This window comes from Ochotona curzoniae, unplaced genomic scaffold (assembly GCF_017591425.1).
Source record: "Ochotona curzoniae isolate NIBS_2020 unplaced genomic scaffold, NIBS_Ocur_1.0 contig_1976, whole genome shotgun sequence".
Lineage (NCBI taxonomy): Eukaryota > Metazoa > Chordata > Mammalia > Lagomorpha > Ochotonidae > Ochotona > Ochotona curzoniae.
Genome location: NW_024465279.1, coordinates 1,145,789 through 1,167,404, shown reverse-complemented (window position 1 = coordinate 1,167,404; position 21,616 = coordinate 1,145,789). Strand labels below are relative to the sequence as shown.

The 21,616-nt window shown below is 50.9% G+C and overlaps 2 protein-coding genes across 3 annotated transcripts in view; one reads left to right on the top strand and one right to left on the bottom strand.

The window, feature by feature from the left end:
- BAG4 (BAG cochaperone 4) overlaps positions 1-4,747 on the bottom strand; it is a 31,650-nt gene extending 26,903 nt beyond the window's left edge. For both annotated transcript variants that reach the window (XM_040970298.1, XM_040970299.1), the window contains exon 1: positions 4,472-4,747. In XM_040970298.1, coding sequence (XP_040826232.1) covers positions 4,472-4,747 — 276 coding nt within the window. The remainder of the gene's footprint in view (positions 1-4,471) is intronic.
- Positions 4,748-4,949: 202 nt separating this feature from the next.
- Positions 4,950-18,173, top strand: LSM1 (LSM1 homolog, mRNA degradation associated). Its single transcript, XM_040970297.1, has 4 exons — positions 4,950-5,161; positions 10,467-10,535; positions 11,745-11,860; positions 17,692-18,173. The coding sequence occupies exons 1-4, from the start codon at positions 5,116-5,118 to the stop codon at positions 17,860-17,862; spliced, it is 402 nt and encodes a 133-aa protein (XP_040826231.1). The 5' UTR covers positions 4,950-5,115; the 3' UTR covers positions 17,863-18,173.
- The last annotated feature ends 3,443 nt before the right edge of the window (positions 18,174-21,616 follow it).

Here is a 21,616-nt window from a genome sequence, read left to right as displayed (position 1 = left end):
GATAGACACACAAATATTATACATATCTATGAGCTCTCATGATTGTTTTGATACAGATGGGTTATCCGATTAAATCCTTCCAGCCCCTCAAACATTTAACATTCCTTTTTCCATGTTAACAAAACTGTATTGTAATTTTCTTTTTAATAAATAAGCAGCATGTTAGCATCATAGCAACTGCTGCAGCAGAACCCAGCACCCCTAACTGTAACTTTGGACCTATTAACTAGCCTTTCCCGAGTCTCCACTTCCTGTCTTCCCTCCCAGCATCCCCTAACCATCTGCAGAGTTGTGACCTATGAGATCACCTGCTTTTTGTACTCCTTGAGTGAGATCATGTGGGACCTGTCTTCAGTTGCTCCTCTTATTTTGCTTAAAATAATGACCTCTACGTTCATATCTAAAAAAGAAAGAAAAAGAAAAAAAAAAAAAGAAAGAAAAGAAAAGAAAGAAAGAAATGATAGCGCCCAGCACAGTAGCCTAGCACCTAAAGTCCTCGTCTTGAACAGTGCTGGGATCCCACGGCGGGGGGGGGGGGGGGGGGGGGAGGTTCATGTCCTGGCAGCCCCGCTTTCCTTCCAGCTCCCTGCTTGTGGCCTGGGAAAGCAGTTGAGGACAGCCCAAAGCCTTGGGACCCTGCACCCGCGTGGGAGACTGGTTAGAGGCTTCGGGCTCCTGGCTTCAGATTGGCTCAGCTCCAGCTGCTGCGGCCGTTTAGGGAGTGAACCATTGGATGGAAGAGCTTTCTCTCCTCCTGTCATTATATTTGCCTTTCCAATAAAAAATAAATCTTGAAAAAAGAAAATAAAAATGATCAATCTAGACATCTACAATTTGAGTCATCAACCTGAAATGTCAGGTACAAAGTCTTAAATGGCTTACAAATGCCAATTACACATCTTCAGTGTTGTCTCCAACTACTCCAGCATCATCGCCCACCTATGGGCACACCTGTCTGTACCACACCTGACAACTTCCTCCACAACAATAAAAATGCTACCTTTATGCTACCTTTCTCACTGCTTCAACATGCTCCCAACTCAGCCCCCCAAAACACACTTTTAGGGTGAATATTGGGCTCAGCAGTAAAGACGCCTGTATACCACATCCGGGTTCCAGCTCTGCTTGATTCCAGCTTGCTGCTAGCGCAGAACCTGGGCGGCAGCAGGGACAGCCCAAGTACTTGGGTCCTGGTCACCCACAAGGAGACCCGGACTGGATTCCAGGCTCCCGGCCTCACCTTAGTTCATCCCTCTCTACAGTGGGCATTTGGAGAGAAAACCAGAACATTGACAATCTCCACCGACCTTGCTACCTTTCAAGTTTAAGAATTTTTTTTTTCAGAGTTGGTGCTGTGGCATAACACGTAAAGCCACCATCTGTGGCCGCAGCACTCTTTATGGGTGCTGGTTCAAGTCCCAGCTGCTCTACTTCCCAATTCCCTGCTAATGCCCCTGGGAAGGCAGCAGAAGATGGCTGAGGTGCTTGGGCCCTTGCACCCACCAGGGAAACAAGAAGCTCCTGGATCCTGGCTCTGGCCACCGTGTTCATCTGAAGAGTGGGCCATTGGCTGGAAAACCTCACACTGTCTCTCCCTCTCTCTAACTGCGCCTTTCAAATACTTTTTTTTTAAAGATTTATTTATTTTTTGGGCAATATTAGAGGGGGAAACAGAGGAGACCACCTAACATTACTCCCAATTCCTATCCGATCCGGAGCCAGGAGCCAGGAACCTCCTTCAGGTCTCCTTCGGGTGCAGAGTCCCAAGGCTTTGGGCCATCCCTCCACTGCTTTCCCAGGCCACAAGCACGGAGCAGGAGGGGAAGCGGGGCCGCCGGGGATTAGAACCAGTGTACATATGGGATCCCAGCCCGTGCAAGGCGGGGACTTTAACCACTACGCTATCGTGCCGGGCCTTTTTTTTTTATTCAAGCAATCTACACATCTGCTTTGCTAGCACAGCAAGCCCAGCAGAAGTCTATCACTAGCCTGAGGTCCTCTCTTCTTTGCCTTCACTCACTCTCCTCTAATTTGGCTGCTTCTACGGCAAGCATTTCCTCACTGAATCATGCAAGTTCCAAGGCAGCTCACTCGCTCCAGATTTAGGCACAGACAATATGGATCTTCTTGTACAACTAATTTCTAACTGTGACACATCTTTTTTCTCATAAAAAACTTTATTGAGACATAATTAACGTATCATAAAGCTCACTCTTTTAACGGCATGCCATTCTATGACGTTTAGTCTGCTCAGAGTTTTGCAACCATCACCACCAAGTTCAAACATTTTACCAACCTCAAAACGAAGCCCTGGGGGCGGGCAGGCGAGCAGGCAGACTAGCAGGCGGGCAGGCACCTGGCGCAGCAGTTAGCACACTGCTTGAGACGCCCACATCCCCTCTCTGGGCTTGCTTGCATTCCAGCTCTGCTCCCAACCTCGGCTTCCCACTGATGGGCACCATGGCAGGCGACAGGTGGAGCCCCAGACTGAGCTCCTAGCTCTGGCCTGGCCCAGCTCAGTTTCGCAGGCATCTGGGTAACGGTTCAGCAGGTGGGAGACCTCTGCCTGCTTTGCAGACAGACACAAGGGCAGGTGGCTGGGCACAGTGGGCTGAGACTCCGCTGAGGAAACCCCCACCCCATTAGAGTGCCTGTGATCCAGCCCAGCTTCCTGTGGCACACGCTATGTGGGGCATGATTGCTCGGGTCCCTGCCTGTCACCCTTTCAGGAGACCCTGACTGGGTTCTGGGTTTCCAGCTGAGGTCAGCCCAGGCTTAGCTACTGTGGGAATTTGGAGAACGAGCCAATGAGTGGAAGATATTTCTTTCTCTGTCACTGCCTTTCAAATAAATCAAAATAAATAAAAAATCCCATATGTTCCCCAATGCCTCCAGTCCCCTAAGCCCATTATGAATTATGTTACAACATACAAATTCACACATTATCATGATTCAATACAACACATATCAAGATGTCATTCCTTTATATGGCCAGTAATATTCCATTCTACGAATATGCTACATCTTGCTTATCTGCTCATCAGTTGAGGGGACATTTAAGTGACTTCCCATTTGGCTACTCTGAACAGTGTTGCAAACACACCCAGGCAAATGTCTACAGGGGTCAATGTTTTCAGTTTTTCAAGCATTGACCTATGAGACATCGTGCAGGGTCACATATATCTCTGCTACTAATGTTCTGGGGAATTGTCAAACAATTTGCAAAAGCACTGTACCACTTCAAGTATTTTTAAAGATGTGAGAGTTGAAGCTTGTGGCATGGCAAGTTTATCCTGCAACACCTACCTGGAGCTCTCTGTTGATGCTCCTGGGTGCTTGGGCCCCTGCACCCAACATGGGGGACCCAGAAGCTCCTGGCTTTTAACTACCTGCCAAGGAAGTTGGCTCATGGAAGATTTTCATTCCTCCTCTCTCTGAGACTCTACCTTTCAAATAAATGAAAATAAATATTTTAAAAGAGATTTACTTATTATTATTGGAAAGTCAGATTTACATAGAGAAGGAAAAGATCTTCCATCTGCTGGTTCATTTCCCCGGCCTGCCAGGGTTGAGCCAGGCTGAATTCAGAGCCAGGAACTCGTGCGTGGCCAGAGCTCAACCCCTTGGGCCATCTCCAGCTGCCCTCCAAGGCTGACTAGCAGGGAACACGCAGACAGGAATCAGAGTGTGGGTTTGCAAGCTACGACGTAACCGGCAAGCACCCGGCATTCTCACCAGCAATACACTACATTTTCAACAACAGAGGATGTTACAATTTCTGTCGGGAAGAGAGAGGTGTGACACTGACAGCCCTCCATCCCACCCCCACCCCCCACCAAGACTATAGCAATCACAAAAACAGAAGCGCTTCTCTGGACGAACTAGATAGCAAAGAATACAACGTGACGAGTCCAAGGCTGGCAAGCCAGCCAGTTAACCGCTCAGACTCCGGGTTCCAGATTCGACAACAGGGACGTTGTCAACAGCCTTTACCTTGCAAGTCCTTGCAACGACCAAATAAGACAAGTGGTCAGCAGTGACCGGACAAAGCTTTAAGGGAAAAGGACTAAATGCCCACGCCCACGCCGTGCCCCGAGGATCGGGTCCTGTTCGGCGGGAGGGGCCGCTTCCCTAACCCGGGAGCCACGCAGGACCACAGCATCGTCCGCAGGACCCTCCATTCCCCTCAATCCCCCAACAGCCACCGGACACACTGATTTCTGCGACGGACGCAGCCATGGAGGGGGCGAAAGCAACGCCAAGGCATCCCACCACCTGGGGTTCCCGTCTGCGTCACCCCAAAACCGCCCCTCCTCCACCCAGACCATCAACCAGGAAAACCGAGACGTTGGGGACCCGAGAGGTGCACTGACGTCCCCCAGACGCCACACACACACGCTGTCACCCTCCGACGACCCCACCCCCGAGGCCCTGAGCAGGTGTCCCCCGACACCCACGAAGCCGAGCTGACCTGGTGGCTTCCTCCGGCCCGCCCCGAGTCCGGCCAGCCGCCCGTCGTGGAGTAGTAGCCATCGCCTCCTCCGCTTTCCCCAGGCCAAGGGGTCTCCCCCGGGCCGCCCCCGCGCCCTCGCCAGGAAACGGGAGGCTGAGGCGGCTCGGGCCGCCCCGGAGGATACAAGGGCGGAGGGGCCGCGTGCACCGGCACGTCGCCACCCCCGAGCCCGTAGTAGCGGCCATAGGACGGCCCGTCACTGGGGCCGCAGCCCGAGCGCCTCAGGGCCGACATGGCCGCCGCTGCCCCGAAGCGCTTCCCGCCCCCCACGGCTGGCCCAACGCGCAGGCGCCCGCGGGCGGAGCTGAGTGGGCGTGTCCGACGGCAGCAGCCAATCGCATGCCGGCCACGCCCCCTCGGCGGCGGTACCGCTTGGTGATCCCGCCTCTTCCTGGGGAGGCAGAGCCCAGGAGGCCGGAAGCGGGTGGGAGTGAAATGGAGGCGTTTCCGGCGTGCCCGGGGCGACTGACAGCCGTTACTCAACTACTGCTGCTGGCCGGGCTCGGGCTGTGTGCGTCCCGGTCCCACCGAGACGGCGACTGCGGTGTGAGGAAGGAGGTGCTGCCCCGCCGCTGTCGCCGCCGTCTCCCTCGCAGCCCAAGATGAACTACATGCCCGGCACCGCCAGCCTCATCGAGGACATCGACAGTGAGTAGGAAAGGAGCCCCTCTTGCTCCCGGGACCCGCGGCTGTGCAGTCCCTGCTGGCCGGCGTGTCCGCAAGGCATGGGTGGCCAGGCTTCTAAGTTAGCGGGTTCCGGGTTCCGGGTTCCAGGCAGGAGAAGCAGGAGGTCTGGGGTTCTTGGAGGACCCTCGCTGCATCGTGGTCGTGGGTTGTTGGGGTTTTTTTTTTCCTCCATAGAAAGCAGCTGCAGGTGTGCGAGGAGCTGGGCGTGTTTATCCCTGATGGGATCGCTGCACACGTGTGCATGGGTAGCTGCAACATCCTACCCAGAACGCGTGTGCATCACTTGAGAATCGAAGGGGCAGGGCCAAGAGCACGGCTGCTGCAGTTAGCTTGATGCTTAGTTAGCTTGATGCTTAGTTAGCTCGAAGCCCGGTGCGCACTTGGAGAGTTAGGTTTTTGTCAACCACTCTGGGGATTTTTTTTTATATGTATAACAGAAACCACGTGCCCTTCGTTTTCTGAAAAGGCTAAGTCACTGCACACTTCTTCTTTTTTCCCCTGCATTAGACAATTTTTTTTTGCTTTTACCAAGAACACCCTTATGAGGCTAACCCAGCTCATTAGCCTTGTAATTGCGGCAGGGCAAGTGGCATGCCTTTTCCAACAGTCATCTCCACAGGGACTCCCTCGGGAGACCATGGTTACTACAGTAGCATTTTATGGTGGATTTGCTTTTTTCAACCCAAACTGCCTCTTCTGCTATTGTAGGGAAATGTAGTGTGAATGGAGTGGGATGCCCGTACAGTACACTGGTATAATGAAATAATGTTTCAGTTGCTTGGGCAATGGCCTTTGCTCCCACCGCTCCATATTTACCTAAGTTATTCAAAGGCCTGACACACTCTGCCATTTGACTGAAAACTGCTTTTTGTTTTCCACCCCTCCAGTCCCCTTCCTCTATGTAGTTTTCAGGCCTCTTCCTTTGCTGAAAAGTTTGATGGTGTTTGGCATATACCCTTTCCCTGTGTCATACCAGCACGCGCGCGCGTGCACACACGCACACGCACACACATTCACACACTCTGTCTCCTTGGGCGTTCTGTATTTTGCTTCCCTCTCCACTTTTGAGCAGAAAGCCCAGCACCCCTGATGTCTTGTGGGTTAAGCCAGCACTTGGAGAATCCACATCCTAGCCGCTGCTCTTCGGTCCAACTGCCTGCTGCTCATGGGCCTAGGAGAGCAGCAGCAGATGGTCGTGCCAGGATGCCAGCCAGCCAGCCATGTGGGAGACTGGTGAGGCCCCTGACTTCAGCCCAGCCCAGCCCTGGCCATGGCGACCCTTCTAGGAGCAACCCAGCAAAGGGAAGACCTCCTTGTCTCACCTTCTCTGTGTATTACTGCTTCAAGTAAATAAATCAATCTTCTTTTTTTTTTTTTTTTTAAGGGAAAATGTATTGCTCTCTTTTCTGTTCATGGCTCGATACTATTTTTTTTACTCCAATTGCTTCTGGAACCTTTTGCTCTTCCCTCTTTCTTCCATATTCTCTCTCCCCTCTCCCTCTTGTCCACCTCTCAGCATTGGCATCATATGATTCATATTCATCTTCCAGTTTTTTCTGTTTTGTCTCCCTCCCTCACACTGCTGTGTGTTCTTTCTACATCTTCCTCTATAGACCTCCTGCGTCATCCTCATTTTGACTCTACCTCCTGCATGACCTCCATGGACCACCACTGCAAAGCTGCACCTGCAGCTTCTGGACCTTAGTAACTGTAGCACTTCCTTCTAGCTCTCTTTCTCTGACTCTGACTTCCTTGTTGCATTCCAGTCTTTACTGGAAGCATTTCTGTTGGAGATGCTTTGCTGTTTTTAAAGATTTTTTTTTTTTTTATTGCAAAGACAAATTCACGGTGAGGAGAGACATTGAGAAGAGATCTTGTACCCACTGGTTCACTGCCCAAATGATGACAAAGGCTGATGCTCAGCTGATCCGAAGCCGGGAGCCAGGAGCCTCTGCCAGGTCTCCCATTTGGGTGCAGGGTCCCAAGGCTTTGGGCCGTCCTCCACTGCTTCCCCAGGCCGCAAACAGGGAGCTGGATAGGAAGTGGAACAGTGGAAGATGGGCCACAAACCAGCACCCGCATGGGATCCCGGCACATGCAAGGTGAGGACTTAAGCTGCTAGGCTGCTGCTCGTAGGCCCTGGAGATATCTGATGGCGCTTCAGGATCGTGGTGGGCCAATAATACTCTCCACCATCGGCTTTTGTTCCCCACATTTGGCAAATAGGCTTGCCTGCCATTATGACTCCACACGCCCCTCATCACACATAGCCACATGTCCGCAGAATCCGTCCACAAGCCCCGCGACTTGTGGCTGCTCTCAGCCAGTTCATCCCCCTTCTTGTCGCTAGCTCTGTTTGGTTCTGTTCTGTCTCAGCACTGCCTTTGCTTTCCTGTTAGATTGCTTGTTCCTTAGGAAGTTCAATGCAAGTTCAGTCCTTGACTGCGTCTCTTCCTCTTTGCCTTCCTGCCCTCAGCCTTGCCAGCCAAGCACACAGATGTAGAGTCCTTCCCCTGCCCCTCATCTGATTTGCAGATCAGCATCCCCTTCCGAATCACTCTTCCCACAACCAAAACTCAACTACCTTTCAGGGTCCAACTTGGATACCTTCTCCAGGCACATGAAGTTCCGCTCCTCGTCTCTGAAATCTCGTATAATTGAGATTTGCGTTCTCAGAGCCCAAGCAAGGCTCTAACTTCTGTTGGGACCGTTCTTGGTTTAGAAACTACTGGTGCGCTTCCTAGGAAAGAAGTGAATGAATCAAGTCTGCTGGCCTTCCTAGAAGCTGGTAGTCACATTCCCCAATGTCAGCTCCAAGTGCCCACCTCATGGAGGCGTCTCTTACCCCGTCTCATATGTAGCTGTCCCTCCCCCTTGCTCGCACCAGCCTGCTGTCTACTCATTGCAACAGGCATCTTTGCTTTTCCTCGTCTCCTCCCACCATGAATGTAAGCTCACGAGGCTGCAGACCTGTCAGGTCTGTCAGGATCCCAAAATAACACATCCTTCTCCATAAATGTTCATTGAATTTTTGCTTCAGCTTACTATCAACACCTTTGTTTTACATGTCAAAGCAGTGCATGGGTTTGTTTGTTTGTTTTTTAAGATTTATTTATTTTAGGGCCCAGCGCAGTGGCGCAAGTGGTTAAAGGTCCTCGCCTTGCATGCCCGGGATCCCATATGGGCGCCGGTTCTAATCCCAGCAGCCCCGCTTCCCTTCCAGCTCCCTGCCTGTGGCCTGGGAAAGCAGTCGCGGACTGGCTTCGGATCGGCATAGTATCGGCCCGTTGCGCTCACTTGGGGAGTGAATCATCGGACGGAAGATCTTCCTCTCTGTCTCTCCTCTCTGTATATCCACCTTTCCAATGAAAAAATAATAAAAATAAATCTTTAAAAAAAAAGATTTATTTATTTTAATGGAAAAGCTGATTTACAGAGAGAAGGAAAGACAGAAAGATCTTCCATGGGCTCACTCACTATCCAAATAGCTGGGATAGTTGGATCTGAGCTGGTATGAAACCAGTTCAGATTTATGGAGAGACAGAGAGAAAGATCTTCCATCTTCTGCTTCACTCCCTAAATGACTGCAGTGGCCAGAGCTGAACCAATCCAAAGCTAGGAGCCAGGAGCTTCCTTCAGGCCTCCTGAGTGGTTGTGTAGGGTCCCAAGGCTTTGGGCCATCCTCCAGTGCTTTCCCAGGCCACAAGCAGGAAGCAGGAAAGAAAGTGTAGCAGCCGGGACATGATGCAGCATGCATATGGAATGTTGGCGTTGCAAGTGTAGGCTTAGCCACTTGAGCCAAGGCACTGGGCCCCATGGCTGGGTTTTCATTTCAAATGTTCTCTGATTGAAACCTAAGAGGGGTCTCAACACATGTGTTTTGAAAAATTGAACTTGCATTATTTTTAACATATTGTTTACTCAATACTATGTCAATTAATTCCATGACACTGTATATCGTTGCTGATGTTTTGTTGGGGCTTTTAACTGACTGGGATTTTACTCTGTTAGCTCTGCCTTCAGACCACAGAAGGTCTCCCCAAGAAGCTGTTAAAGTTATTTGGACAATAAAAAAAAAAGAAACCTAAGGGGGAAGCTCTTTTAAGTTGAGAGGAACAGCCTAGCGTGGTAGCCTAGTGGCTAAAGTTCTTGCCTTGAACGTGCCAGGATCCTTTATGGGCACTGGTTTTAATCTCAGCAGCCCTACTGTCCATCCAGCTCCTTGCTTGTAGCCTGGGAAAGCAGTGCAGGACAGCCCAAAGCCTTGGGACCCTGCACCTGTGTGGGAGACCTGGAAGAAGTTCCTGGCTCCTGGCTTCAGATTGGCACAGCTCCAGCCATTGCAGTCACTTGCGGAGTGAATCAACAGATGGAAGATCTTCCTCTCTGTCTCTCCACTCTGTACATCTGCCTTTCTAATGAAAACAGAATATAAATCTTTTAAAAAATAATTATATAAGGTTGCAGTCACAGAAATTATCTGTACTAAATTTGTTTAAAGATAAAAAATTGTTTATTTGAAAGGCAGAGTGAGAGAGGGAGATGTGAACCCGCTAGCCCAGTCCCTAGATGGCCTCGGCAGCACAGGCCTGGCCAGGATGTGGCCAGGACCTGCATGGGTCTCCCCAGATGAAGATGTTGGGCCGTTCTGCCAGGCTCACAAGCAGGGACCTGGATCAGATGTAGGACATTTGGAACTAAAACTAGCATCCATGTGTGATGAAGGCATTGCAGGTGGAGACTGAATGTGCTACCAACAATGCCAGCCCCGAGATGTATTTATTATTTGGCAGGTGGACTTAGAGATGTACCCAGATAAATGCAGTGGCCAAGGGCTGGGGCGGACTGAGACCAGGAGGCCTGGCTTCACCAGGGTCTCCCTCAAGGCCATCTCCCTCTGCTTGCAGGGTGCCTTTGCAGGTTCCTGGGTCGGAAGAATAGATGTGACTCAAACTGGCACCTATATAGGGTGCTGGCATCACAGGCAGCAGCGGAACTGGCTGGGCCGCAGCCCTGGCCCTCTGCTGTGAGTCTTCTCTGAGCTCCTCCGGATGGGAGGCTGCCCTGGCCCGCCGTCCATTTTCCAGTGAACTCCACCTGAAATACCAACATCCTTCAAAAAGTTTGGGAAGTGGTGCAGTTAAAAGAATTTGTTTTCCGTGACCTTTCTGAAAATCCCCTCAAATGCATGGCTTCAGCCACTGTTAGCATTGCTGCTGTCCTGTGAACTCACAGTTGTGTTAAAGGTCTTTTCTCCTCTCCTCAGAAAAGCACTTGGTCCTGCTTCGAGATGGAAGGACACTGATAGGCTTTCTTAGAAGCATTGATCAGTTTGGTACGTATCCGCTCCGGCTGCCTCTGCGCGTCCTGGGGCCCAGGGAGCCGCTCAGTCCGCTGTGTTCAGACTGAAATTTAGCTGCAGCCTTTTGGCGTGTGTGTGCCACAGAGGAGCTGGAGGAAGCATTGCTGTCCGTGTTAGGGTTAGGTGGTTCAGAAGCTGTGTGCCAACAGGCGTGTGTACCGTGGGCCTAACCCTGGTTTTCTCCCGGCCTTCTGATAGTGCTGTGGACGATCCCAAGTTCCCCCATTAGAGGGAGCCAGATGATAGCAATGAACTTGGTCCACTGACCAGGCCACTTACTGCCCACTGGCTTGGACACCATGACTCTTTGAAGCCGTTCCTGCCCTGAAGAGAATCACTCACTGTCCAGTGATATTGTGTGAAAGGCATGTCCAGAAGCTTGTTTAAAGAGAACACACACACACACACACAAAGCTCAGTGTTGCCGTGGAGGGGTACACCGCACCCAGCAGCTGAGGGCTGCACTTGTCTGCAGGAAGAAGTCAGGAGCTTATCAGTTCACTGGCACCTGTGTTGGACGTCTGCTGGGTCACAGGACTGGGCACGAAGACGAGGAACAACAACCTAATAGAAGCGTCAGAACTACAGAGAAGTATGAGCGCAGATTTCTACCCAGATAAGACAATAGTGCTACTAGTAATAAGAAAAATTAGTGAATTCTTAGCAGCTTAGATCTACATCTGGATACCTGCCTTGATTAAATGAGTTCTAAATATTATTTTTAAAACTTTTTAGTAAAGCGTCTCACACACATAACTACATGACAAAGAAAAATGGTTTCCCTCCAAAAACTGAAGTTTTCATGTTTGTGGATAATTACGTTCGTGTTTTTCAAATTTCTTCTTGGTTTATATTGTCTTGTAAATGTACTGGTACTGGTACTGGTTAGCCAGTAAGCGAGTTTGCTGTTTGTAACTTAATCCTACCATCATTCTTATATTAACACAATATCATTGTCCCAGATGCACTTTCTGGCTGTGGCTTGTAAGAATCTCTTAAGTGAAATTTGCTACTCAGCAGGAGATCATTTGAAATTTCAGCTTTTCCCCCAAATTAGAAAGTTTGGAAACCATGTTTAGCTAAATCGGTTCTACTCAAAAAAAAAAAGTAACTGATTGATTCATAGACCTTTATTCGATCATTAAAACTAAATATCTTTGTTTCTTCCCTGTATACTTATAGCTAACTTAGTGCTACATCAGACTGTGGAGCGTATTCATGTGGGCAAAAAATACGGTGATATTCCTCGAGGGATTTTTGTGGTCAGAGGAGAGAATGTGGTCCTGCTAGGAGAAATAGTAAGTGACAACTCCAGCTGGGAAGGAACTTGGGACTGGCGCCAGGCAGGGTTCTTCCCGTCTTTTCCTGAGGGGGAAACGTGTTTCCAGCTTTCCCTCTGTCAGCCACGTGAGCTTAGGAAAGCTGTAATTGGCCTGTGTCCGTGCCCGAGGGCATTTTCAAGATCTTGACCCCGTAGGCAGTCAAATATCATTGGCTTTGTCTGGTACCATAAGATACTGCCCTACTTACACGCGGCTGTTAACTATTTCTAATAGAAAAGTGAAGGGTTTGATACAGATGCACTGAGTTCTAGTAAGTACGGCTTCTACACGTGAGAATTTTTGCAGTCATTTACACAGTTAGCTGCAAGGAGCTTTCCCTGACTTAACGTTGCTTAGCAGTGGTTGAGAAGGACCTGTACAGAGTGATCGTGCTCCCGCCGGGGCACAGGAAGAAACGCTGTGCAAGTGTTTGGGAGGAGCTTGGCTGCTCAGAGCTCCTCAGCTCCCACCAGGGACCGGGGGCCCACGCGTGTGTGTGCGTGCACACGTCGGCCAGCCAGGCTAACTGGCAGCTCGTGCTGTTAGTGCGGGTCTCCTGCGCGAGAGAGTACAGTTTCTGCACGGTCCACCTTTTCTGTGGCCTTGTTCCAGCTCCCACCTCTAGAAGGGTTGCCAGATGTTTTCCGCCACAATGTATATTTTTCATCCTACCAATTTCTTCGAAAAACATGATTTATCTGCCAGTTTCCTTATAAAAAAAATGTAAATTTGTTATCTGCTTGAGAGGCAGAAGGACAAAGAACAAAAGTGAGCGAGAGACAGAAAAATACGTTCCGATCCACTGGTTCCCTTCCCAGGGCCTTGCAGCTCCGGGCCAGGAATTCCATCCACGTCTCCTGCGCAGGTGGCAGGGCTGCACCCAATCACTTGAGCCCTCATACACTTTTCCCAGGCCGTGTTAGCCACGAGGTGAGCAAGCTGGAATTGATACTCCGATAGGCATCGTAGGCAGCAGCTTAACCTGCCTGACCACAGTGCCTGACCACTTCAACGACAGTGCCCTGGGTGGTTTTTTTTTTCCTTTTGCTTGAAAAGCAGAGGATCATGGTGTTGCCATGCACTGGTTCACTGTCCGAATGCGCATCCTAGCTGGGGCAAACCAGACCAAAGCCTGGAGCCCAGAACTCCTACCAGCGCGCCAGTGTGTATGTGGCAAGGAGCCATCTGCCGCTTGAGTCCGTCCCACAGGATGCACGTTCACAGAAAGCTGGACGCAGGGCAGCTGAATGCCAGGCAGGTGCTCAGAGGTGGCAGGCCCACGCGGCAGCCTCACTGGTGGACCAGATGCCTGGCCATCAGACACTTGACACAACACTATTCTGAAGACTTCTTTATTGACAACACAAATAGACGTACAGAGAGAAGGAGAGAGAAAGATCTTCCGTGCACTAGTTCTCTCCCAAATGGTGGCAGTGTCTACAGAAGGGCCAACCCAAAGCCAGGAGCTGGGTGGGAAATGCAGCTACTAGGACAAGCACCAGTGTGGACGTGGGGTGCTGGTGCTGGAGTGGGGGGTTGGCTGCTTGAGCCATCCTGCCAGTCCTCCGTGCCTTCTTAGAACCTCTGGCTGCAGCCTACCGCCTGTGATTATTTGCCTTACCAGTAAAGTCAAAAGCAAAATCTGTTCCAAAGAGTCAGTTGAAATGAAGAGCAGGACCATCACTGTTTTCCTATTACTCACCAAAGACTTTGGTTTTTCTGTTAAAGTTTCCCATACTTCGCTTTTTTTTTTTTTTTTTTGTAGATTTATTTATTTTTATTGGGAAGGCAGATACACAGCGGCCAGAAGAGACAGAGAGGAAGATCTTCCGTCCAATGATCCACTCCCCAAGTGGCTACAACAACTGGAGCTGAGCCAATCCAAAGCCAGGAGCCTCTTCCAGGTCTCCCATGCAGGTGCAGGGTCCCAAGGCTTTGGGCCGTCCTCGACTGCTTTCCCAGGTTACAAGCAGGGAGCTGGATGGGAATTGGAGCCGCCTGGATTAGAACCAGTGCCCATATGGGATCCTGGCACATTCAAGGCAAGGACTTCAACTGCTACACTATCGCACCGGGCTCATTCACCACATTTTAAATCAGCCTCCACAGGCCTTGTGAGTACATTGGTGTGGTCTGTGGCTACTCAAACGCTAAGCCATTTGAAAAACTAAAAAGAAATTTGTGCCAGATTCAGCTGGGTTCCGAAGCCTGCTGGCAATGGGCTTGCACTGTGGCGCGGCAGGTAGAACTGCAGCCTCCCCTGTGGAAGTCCAGCTTGGCTCCCAGCTGCTCAGCTTCCCATTCAGCAGCTCTCACTGCCCGGAAGTGCCACCACATCCAAGACCCAGCCTGAGCTGGGGGCTCCTGGCTTTGTCCTGGCCCAGCCCCAGCGGTTGGACACTAGGGGAGTGAGCCAGAGGACGGAGGAGCTCTCCTTAGTTCTCGGCCTCTCTGCTTTCAAGTACGTGACAACAGAATGGAGAGGAGCCCTCATGTAGGAAACAGAAATCACTGCCCGCTGCCATCGACAAACATGACAAGCTTTTTCTTTGCATAACTGTTTTTTTTATTATTATTATTTGTTTTATTTGGACCCTGGGATACCATATGAGTGCTGGTTCTAATCCTGGCATCCCCACTACCCATGCAGTTCCCTGCTTGTGGCCTGGGAAAGCAGTGGAGGACGGCCCAAAATTTTGGGACCCTTCACCCGTGTGGGAGACCCAGAAGAGGCTCTGGGCTCTTGCTTTCGGATTGGCTCATCTCCAGCTGTTGCAGCCGCGTGGGGAGTGAATCCGTGGATGGAAAATCTTCCTCTCTGTCTCTCCTCTCTTTATATCTGACTTTGCAATACAAAGAAACAAATCCTTAAAAAAAATTGTTGTATTTTTATTTGAAAGGCAGAGTTACAGAGAGAGGAGAGACCAGAGAGATCTTCCATGTGCTGGTTCACTCCCCAAATGGCCACAGCAGCTGGAGCTGAGCTGAGCTGAGACCAGGAGTTTCTTCTGGGGTCTCCCTTGTGGGTTCAGGGGCCCAAGGAATTGGGCCATCCTCTGCTGTAAGTAGAAGTGGAGCAGCCAGGGCTCCAGCTGGCACCCATGTGGAATGTTAGCAGTCTCCAGATGCCCACCACCACTGAGACTGGGCCAGGCTGAAGCCCGGAGCCAGGAACTCCCTCCAGATCTCCCATGTGGATGGCAGGGCATCAGGCACTTAAACCATCCTCTGCTCCCTCCCAGGTCTGTAAGCAAAGTGGAGGAGCCAGGACTCTGATACGGGATGTGGGCATTGCTGATGGCATCTTAACCGGCTACACCGCAAAGCCCCTCCCTTGCCTCCCATGGGATTTTAGGGAAAGACAACACATTCTGCTTCAGAGTCGCAGTACTAAGCACAACAGACCTGCCTTACAGGGTCAGGAAGATGGGTCTGCTTAGATGTGTAGAAGACAAAAGTATAGGTGCATATATTCTTGAAGATTCATTGTTTTCAAGGGTCCCCTTTGATGGGGACAAGTGTGTGTGTGTGTAAGGCGTCAAATACATAATGGCTTGATGCTGGAGGAGTTTCACAGAGCCCCAATAGAGAACCATGCCTTCCAGGAAGCAGCAGTTGGAGGAGGTTATATACCAACCTTAGGGACACACATGCCAGGAAACCATGTGGCTTCCATCAGTTTGACATGGCCCAAGAAGCCCCTGGACTTTGGCTCAAGGATGATGAGGCACGCAGTGTCATAGCGTGTGAAACACTGAGTGAGGCTGGAACCCCAGCAGGCAGAACACACGCTAGGCCAGGCGTGGAGCGGTCCTGAGACTGGGAAGGCAGGTGTTAATTGGTAATTGGCTAAGTGCTCTTGACCCTGGGCAGACCTTGGCTTATGTAATGCGTGTGGTTTCACACCAAGCACCAGGGTGAGAGAGCGCTCTGACAATGGCCAGTCTGTGGCTCTCAGACCTTGGCAGCGGGTGCCAGCTGGTCCAGGCTGGAACAGCTGGAGAGTTCATACACATGCCAGTGCCTGCCACAACTTTATCCCTGATACAGTCCCAGGGGAGGATGGGACACAGGAACACTTGTTCTGCATAGGCTGTACTTGTAACAGAATCACAGGCCTGCAGACAGAAGACAGGGCGTCCGTCAGCTCCTCCATGTCTACTAGGGGTTCGAAGGTAAAATAGTGAGGATACATCTCACCATGCACAGTGAAAGCGGCTGGCATTGTAGTTTTCTTTACAGTCAGTATGTGCCCAGGAAACTTGTCAAGGGAAGATGTCATGATCTGTGGGATGCCTGGGATCAAGTCTTGATGTGAGTCTGACCCATTTCCTGCCGAGGGATTGCAACACGTGGCCTGAGCAGTTGCGTCCCTGCCACCTGCATGGGAGAGCTCCCTGGAGTTGGTGGTTCGCTTGGGCCTGGCCCATCCTTGGCTGTTGTGGGCTTCAGGGAAGTGAGCCAGTGAGTAGATCTCTCTGTTACTCCACCTTGGGAGACTCGGGTGGAGCTCCAGCCTGGGCCTGTCCTACCTATTGTAGGCATTTGGGGAACCCAACACATGGACAGTCTCGGTCTCCATGTCTGTCACTCTGCCTTTCACAGAAATATTTGTTTGCTTGTTTCAATTTGCTGTGAGCCCTCACCTAAGATAAGCTTTATTCAAGGGCCTGTGTTGTGGAACAGGTTAGATGCTCGGCAGTCCCAGTTTCCATTTTGAATGCTGGTTAGGGCCCAGCTCCTCTGCCTCCAAACCGGCTTCTGCCAATGTACTGGAGAAGGCAGCAGACGCTGGCCAAAGTGCCTGGGCTCCCACAGGCCTGTGTGCGGCTCCTGGCTCCTGGCTTCGGCCTGGCCCAGCTGTTGTAGCTATCTGGAGAGTGAATCATCAGATGGAAGACCAGCCTCTCATTTTCTCTCTGTCCCTCTCTCTCTCTCTACCTGGAATTCTGCCTTTCAGTTAAATATTTTTTAGAAATAAATAAAATGTGTCCTTACTTGTGAAGAACTTGGGATAACCTAAAGCTTTGTTACACACACTGATACTTATACCTTTAACCTATTCCTAGCAATGTTGATTCTTTAAAAGTGGTTGCCAGCCATTTCTTTCTCTCATTTTAAATTTGATTTTAAAAAATTTATTAGATTCACAGAGAGAAGAGATGATAGATTTTCCATCTGCTGGTTCAATCTCTAAATGGCCCCAATTGCGAATCCCAAGCCATGAGCCTCCTCCAGGTCTCCTACATGATGTGTAGGGTCTCAAGGCTTTGGGCCATACTGCACTGCTTTCCCAGGCCACAAGCAGGAAGCTGAATCACAAGTGGAGAAGCCGGGACACAAACCAGCACCCATATGGGATTCTGGTGCTTGAAGGTGAAGGGTTAGCCTGTTGAGCCACAGTGCCAGCCCTAATGTAATTTTTTTATTTCATTTGAAATAGAAAAGAGAAAGATCTTCCATTAAGGGGTTTACTCCCACATGCCTGTAACAGTTGGATCTGAGTGCTGGCAAAGTCAGGTACCTGGAACTCCAACCGGGTCTTTCACGTGAAGTGTGGGGATCCCAGTACCTAAGCCATTTCCTTCTGCCTCCCAAGGTACAGATTAGTCTGGGTTGTAAACAGAAGAACCAGGACACGGGCCAGGCTACCCCTATGTCTCTCTTAAAAACGTATCTGCCCCAAAGAGAAAGTTCCAGTCCTCTCCTGGTTCTAAAAGAGGCCAAGCCCGATTGGAGAATCGCCATGCCTTCAGATGTGCAGGTGTCCTCGTGGTAAAAGTTGTCCCGCCCTGCTTGCCTTGTAGGACTTGGAAAGGGAGAGTGACACACCGCTGCAACAGGTGTCCATTGAAGAGATCCTGGAGGAGCAGAGGGTGGAGCAGCAGGCCAAGCTGGAGGCCGAGCGGCTCAAAGTGCAGGCACTCAAGGAGCGCGGGCTCTCCGTGCCACGGGCAGACACGCTGGAGGAGTATTAGGGCGCATCGCGGGGAGCGGACGCCATCCTGACCCCACCCCCACTGGGTGCAGCCCGGAGACCGCGGAGCTCGGGAGAGCCACCTTTATTTTTGTAATTCTTCGACATAGGCACACATGAACGATCATGAGAGTTTGATTTCTTTTTTTGGACTCTTGAATAACAAAATCATTGAGGAAACAGGGACATGGCAGGAGACAGAAACGTCACGGCAGAGCCAGCAGCTGCTGCTTTACGGTGCCCCAACTCCGAGGCAGACCTGCTAAAGGATGCTGTTCATTTCCGTGTAAATAAAACAGGATGTCAAAGCTGCCATGTTGTCATCTGTCTCATCTGATTTGCCTGCAGTCACCAGGCTGGAGCTTGGCAGGCTGTGGCCCTCGGCAGAAGTGCACGGCCCTGGCTACCACTGAGGCTGCGCTGCGACCCGCGGTCAGCTCCCACGGAACCTCTGCCCTCACCGCTTCGTGGGCTTGCGGAGGATGATGGCGGGCAGGCCCCCACGGCCCCAGCCTCGCCACAGCACTGGCTGTACCTGCATCCCCACTGCTTTGGCAAGCCAGACCCCTGCAGGTCCAGCACCCTCCTGAGCTGGCTGTCCACACTGCGTTAGCTAGAGTTGGTTGGTTTGTAAGTTTTTCTCCATCTCTGTCCTTCAAATATAATGGAAAAAACATGTTTCAGTAAGTCATGTGGTAAGGAGGCCTTGGCCGTAGTAGTTGAGATGCTACTGGAGAGGCCTGCCTCCCTTCAGGGAGTCCCTGGTTCAAATCCTGGCTGCCCTACTTCCCATCCAGCTTCCAGCCAACACACTCCCTGGGGTCACTACTGGGATGCTATCTTTTTATCAGACTTCAAAGTTGATCCTAGTTCATGCTGTGCTTTCAACTTTTCTAAGATTTATTTATTTTTCTTAGATTTACATAGAAAAGAAGAGGCAGAGAGAAAGATCTTCCATCTGCTGATACACTGCCCAGATAGCTGCAATGGCCAGAGCTGATCCCAAGCCAGGAGCTTCTTCCAGGGTCCCAAGGCTTTGGGCCGGCCTCCACTGCTTCCTCAGGCCACGGGCAGGGAGCTGCGTGGGAAGTGGAGCAGCTGTGTCACAAAGTGCGCAGGTGGGCTGTGGGTGCTTGAAGGTTGAGGATTAGCCTGTCGATCCATGTTGCTGGCCCCTCGTTTCAGCTTGCAGTTTCTTCCACATGGGGTTTACAGGAGACTGCTTTCAAAGGAGAAAAATAAACAAAGAGCGACTAAATCCTCTCAGGGCCATCATTAGTTAACTGTGAAATGATAGCAGCACAGCAGCAACCCTGCTTTTCCCAAAGCTCCATGCTCCTGCTCCTGTGGCCCTCCATCTTAAGTTGGCAGATGTTAGCAAGAGAAACCAGAAGATCCTCTTCTGCCCTGACAAACAGCCCTTCGACCCTCAGTACAGCCTCACACACCCCAGTAGCCCACCGGGGAGGCATTCGAAAGAATGCGGGATGGACATCTCAGAGTGCGGATCGCACGGCAGGTAGGCCTGCTGGCACAGCAGACAGAAGGTGGTGGGGCACAACTGGGCAGGTCCCCACCAGTAGTCTGGGATCCACAGCACCACTACACAACCCAGAAGATGGGCCGCAGTAATTCAACCAGAAGACACAGTTCACAGAACAATCTCAGGGCATCATGGCGCAACAGGAATGTCCCTGCAGCCCCGCTTCCCATCCAGCTCCCTGCTTATGGCCTGGGAAAGCAGTCCAGCACAGCCCAAAGCCTTGGGACCCTGCACCCGTGTGGGAGACCTGGAGGAAGTTCCAGACTCCTGGCTTCAGGTCATCTTGGCACCAGCAGTTGCTTGCAGAGTGAACCATCAGATAGAAGATCTTTCTGTCTCCTTTCAGTAAATATCACTTTCCAATAAAAAGAAAAATAGACTTAAAAAAAAAATGTAGTTATTTCCCTTATTTGAAAGTGGTGCAGAGACAGAGGGGGAGGTCTCACTGGCTCACTCCTCAGCCCGCTAGACTGAACCAGGAGCCTCCTCTGGTCTCCCATGTGGGGACAGGGACCCTACACACAGAGGTCGTCTTCCAGTTTTTCCAACCACATTAGAAAGGAGCTGAATGAGAACAGGAGCAGCCAGGACTCGAACCAGTGCTCATATGGGATGCTGGTGTCACAGATGGCAGCTCTGTAAGCCAGACCACAGTACCAGCCCCTTAGGGCTCTCATTTCTGCACCTGGGAGTCACCTGTGCTCTACCTCGGTCCCGATGTACCTAAACTTGGTGCTTAGATGCTCCCCTAACCGAGGGGCAGTTTAATCTCTGTTCTACTCTCATCATTGAGGGTGACTGCTGGGCGTGTGGGAGCTCTTGTTCTGTAGGTGTTTGCTGAGCTGTAGGTCGGACAGATGAAGGCTGGAGGGAAACAGGTGCGAGCAGGCAGTGAACCCAGGCTTGATGAGCCCAGATGTCTTTACAAAAGGTGAGCACAGCTGCTCGCCCTCAGTGAGCAGGAGCCGAGTGATGGGAAGGAGATTTCCTGCACCGGATGGAAAGACCTCGCCTGGCTGTCTGGCCACCTGGGGCCCTCCATGGTTGAAGAGTATGGAGTCGGCCTCTCAAATTTGAAAATAAATCTCTCTCAAAATGTCTGAAAGTGCACCTTCAGGGAATGGGGTTCGAGAGGTTGGAGAGGGTCCCACGCTGCCGGGCCCTAATTTTGAATTTTGAAGATACAATTTCATAAGATCTGGGATTTCCCTACCTGCCAAAATTAAGAGGCTAGTTCTTGGGCCCGGCATAGTGGCCTAGTGGCTGAAGTCCTCGCCTGACACACACTGGGATCCTATATGGGCTCGGGTTCATGTCCCAGCGGTCTCACTTCCCATCCAGCTCCCTGCCTGTGGACTGGGAAAGCAGTTGAGGACGGCCCAAAGCCTTGGGACCCTGCACCTGCGTGGGAAACCCAGAAGAGGATCCTGGCTCTTGGTTTCAGATCTGCTCAGCTCCAGCTGTTGTTGTCACTTGGGGAGTGAGTCATCGGACGGAAGTCATGTTCCTCTCTGTCTCTCCTCCTCTCTGTAAATCTGACTTTGCAATAAAAATAAATAAGCCTTTCAAATAAATAAATAAGGCAATTCTTGGGGCCAGGGTGGTGGCTCAACAAACTATAATAATTCACCTGCAAGGGCTGGCACCATATGGGCACCAGTTTATATCCCTGCTGTGCCACTTCTGCTTGGGAAGGCATTGAAGAATGGCCCAAGGCTTTGGGTCCCTGCACCCACGTGGGAGCCCCGGATGAAGCTCCTGGACCTGCCTTTAAACCAGCCCAGCTCTGGTGACTACAAAAACAGTGAATATTTCCCTTGCTGCCTCTCCCTCTACGTAAATAAATCTGCCTTTCAACTAAAAAAATAAACAACATTAATCTTTAAAAGAAAAGCCAATTCTTAGAACTGGTGCTATGGTTGTTGCAAGCTAATCCTCCACCTGCAGTGCCAGTACTCCCTGTGGGTACCAGTTCAAGTCCCAGCTGCTCCACTTCCAATCCAGTTCCATGCTAATATGCCTGGGAAGGCAGAGGAAGGCAGCTGAGTTCTTCAGCCTCTGCACCCGTTTGGGAGACCCAGAAGAAGCTCCTGGCTCCTGGCTTCAGACCGGCCGAGCTCTGGCCATGACAGCCATTTAAGAACTAATCTCTCTTTGCGTCCCTCTGTAGCGCTGCCTTTCCAACATTAAATAAATCATTTTTAAAAGCCAA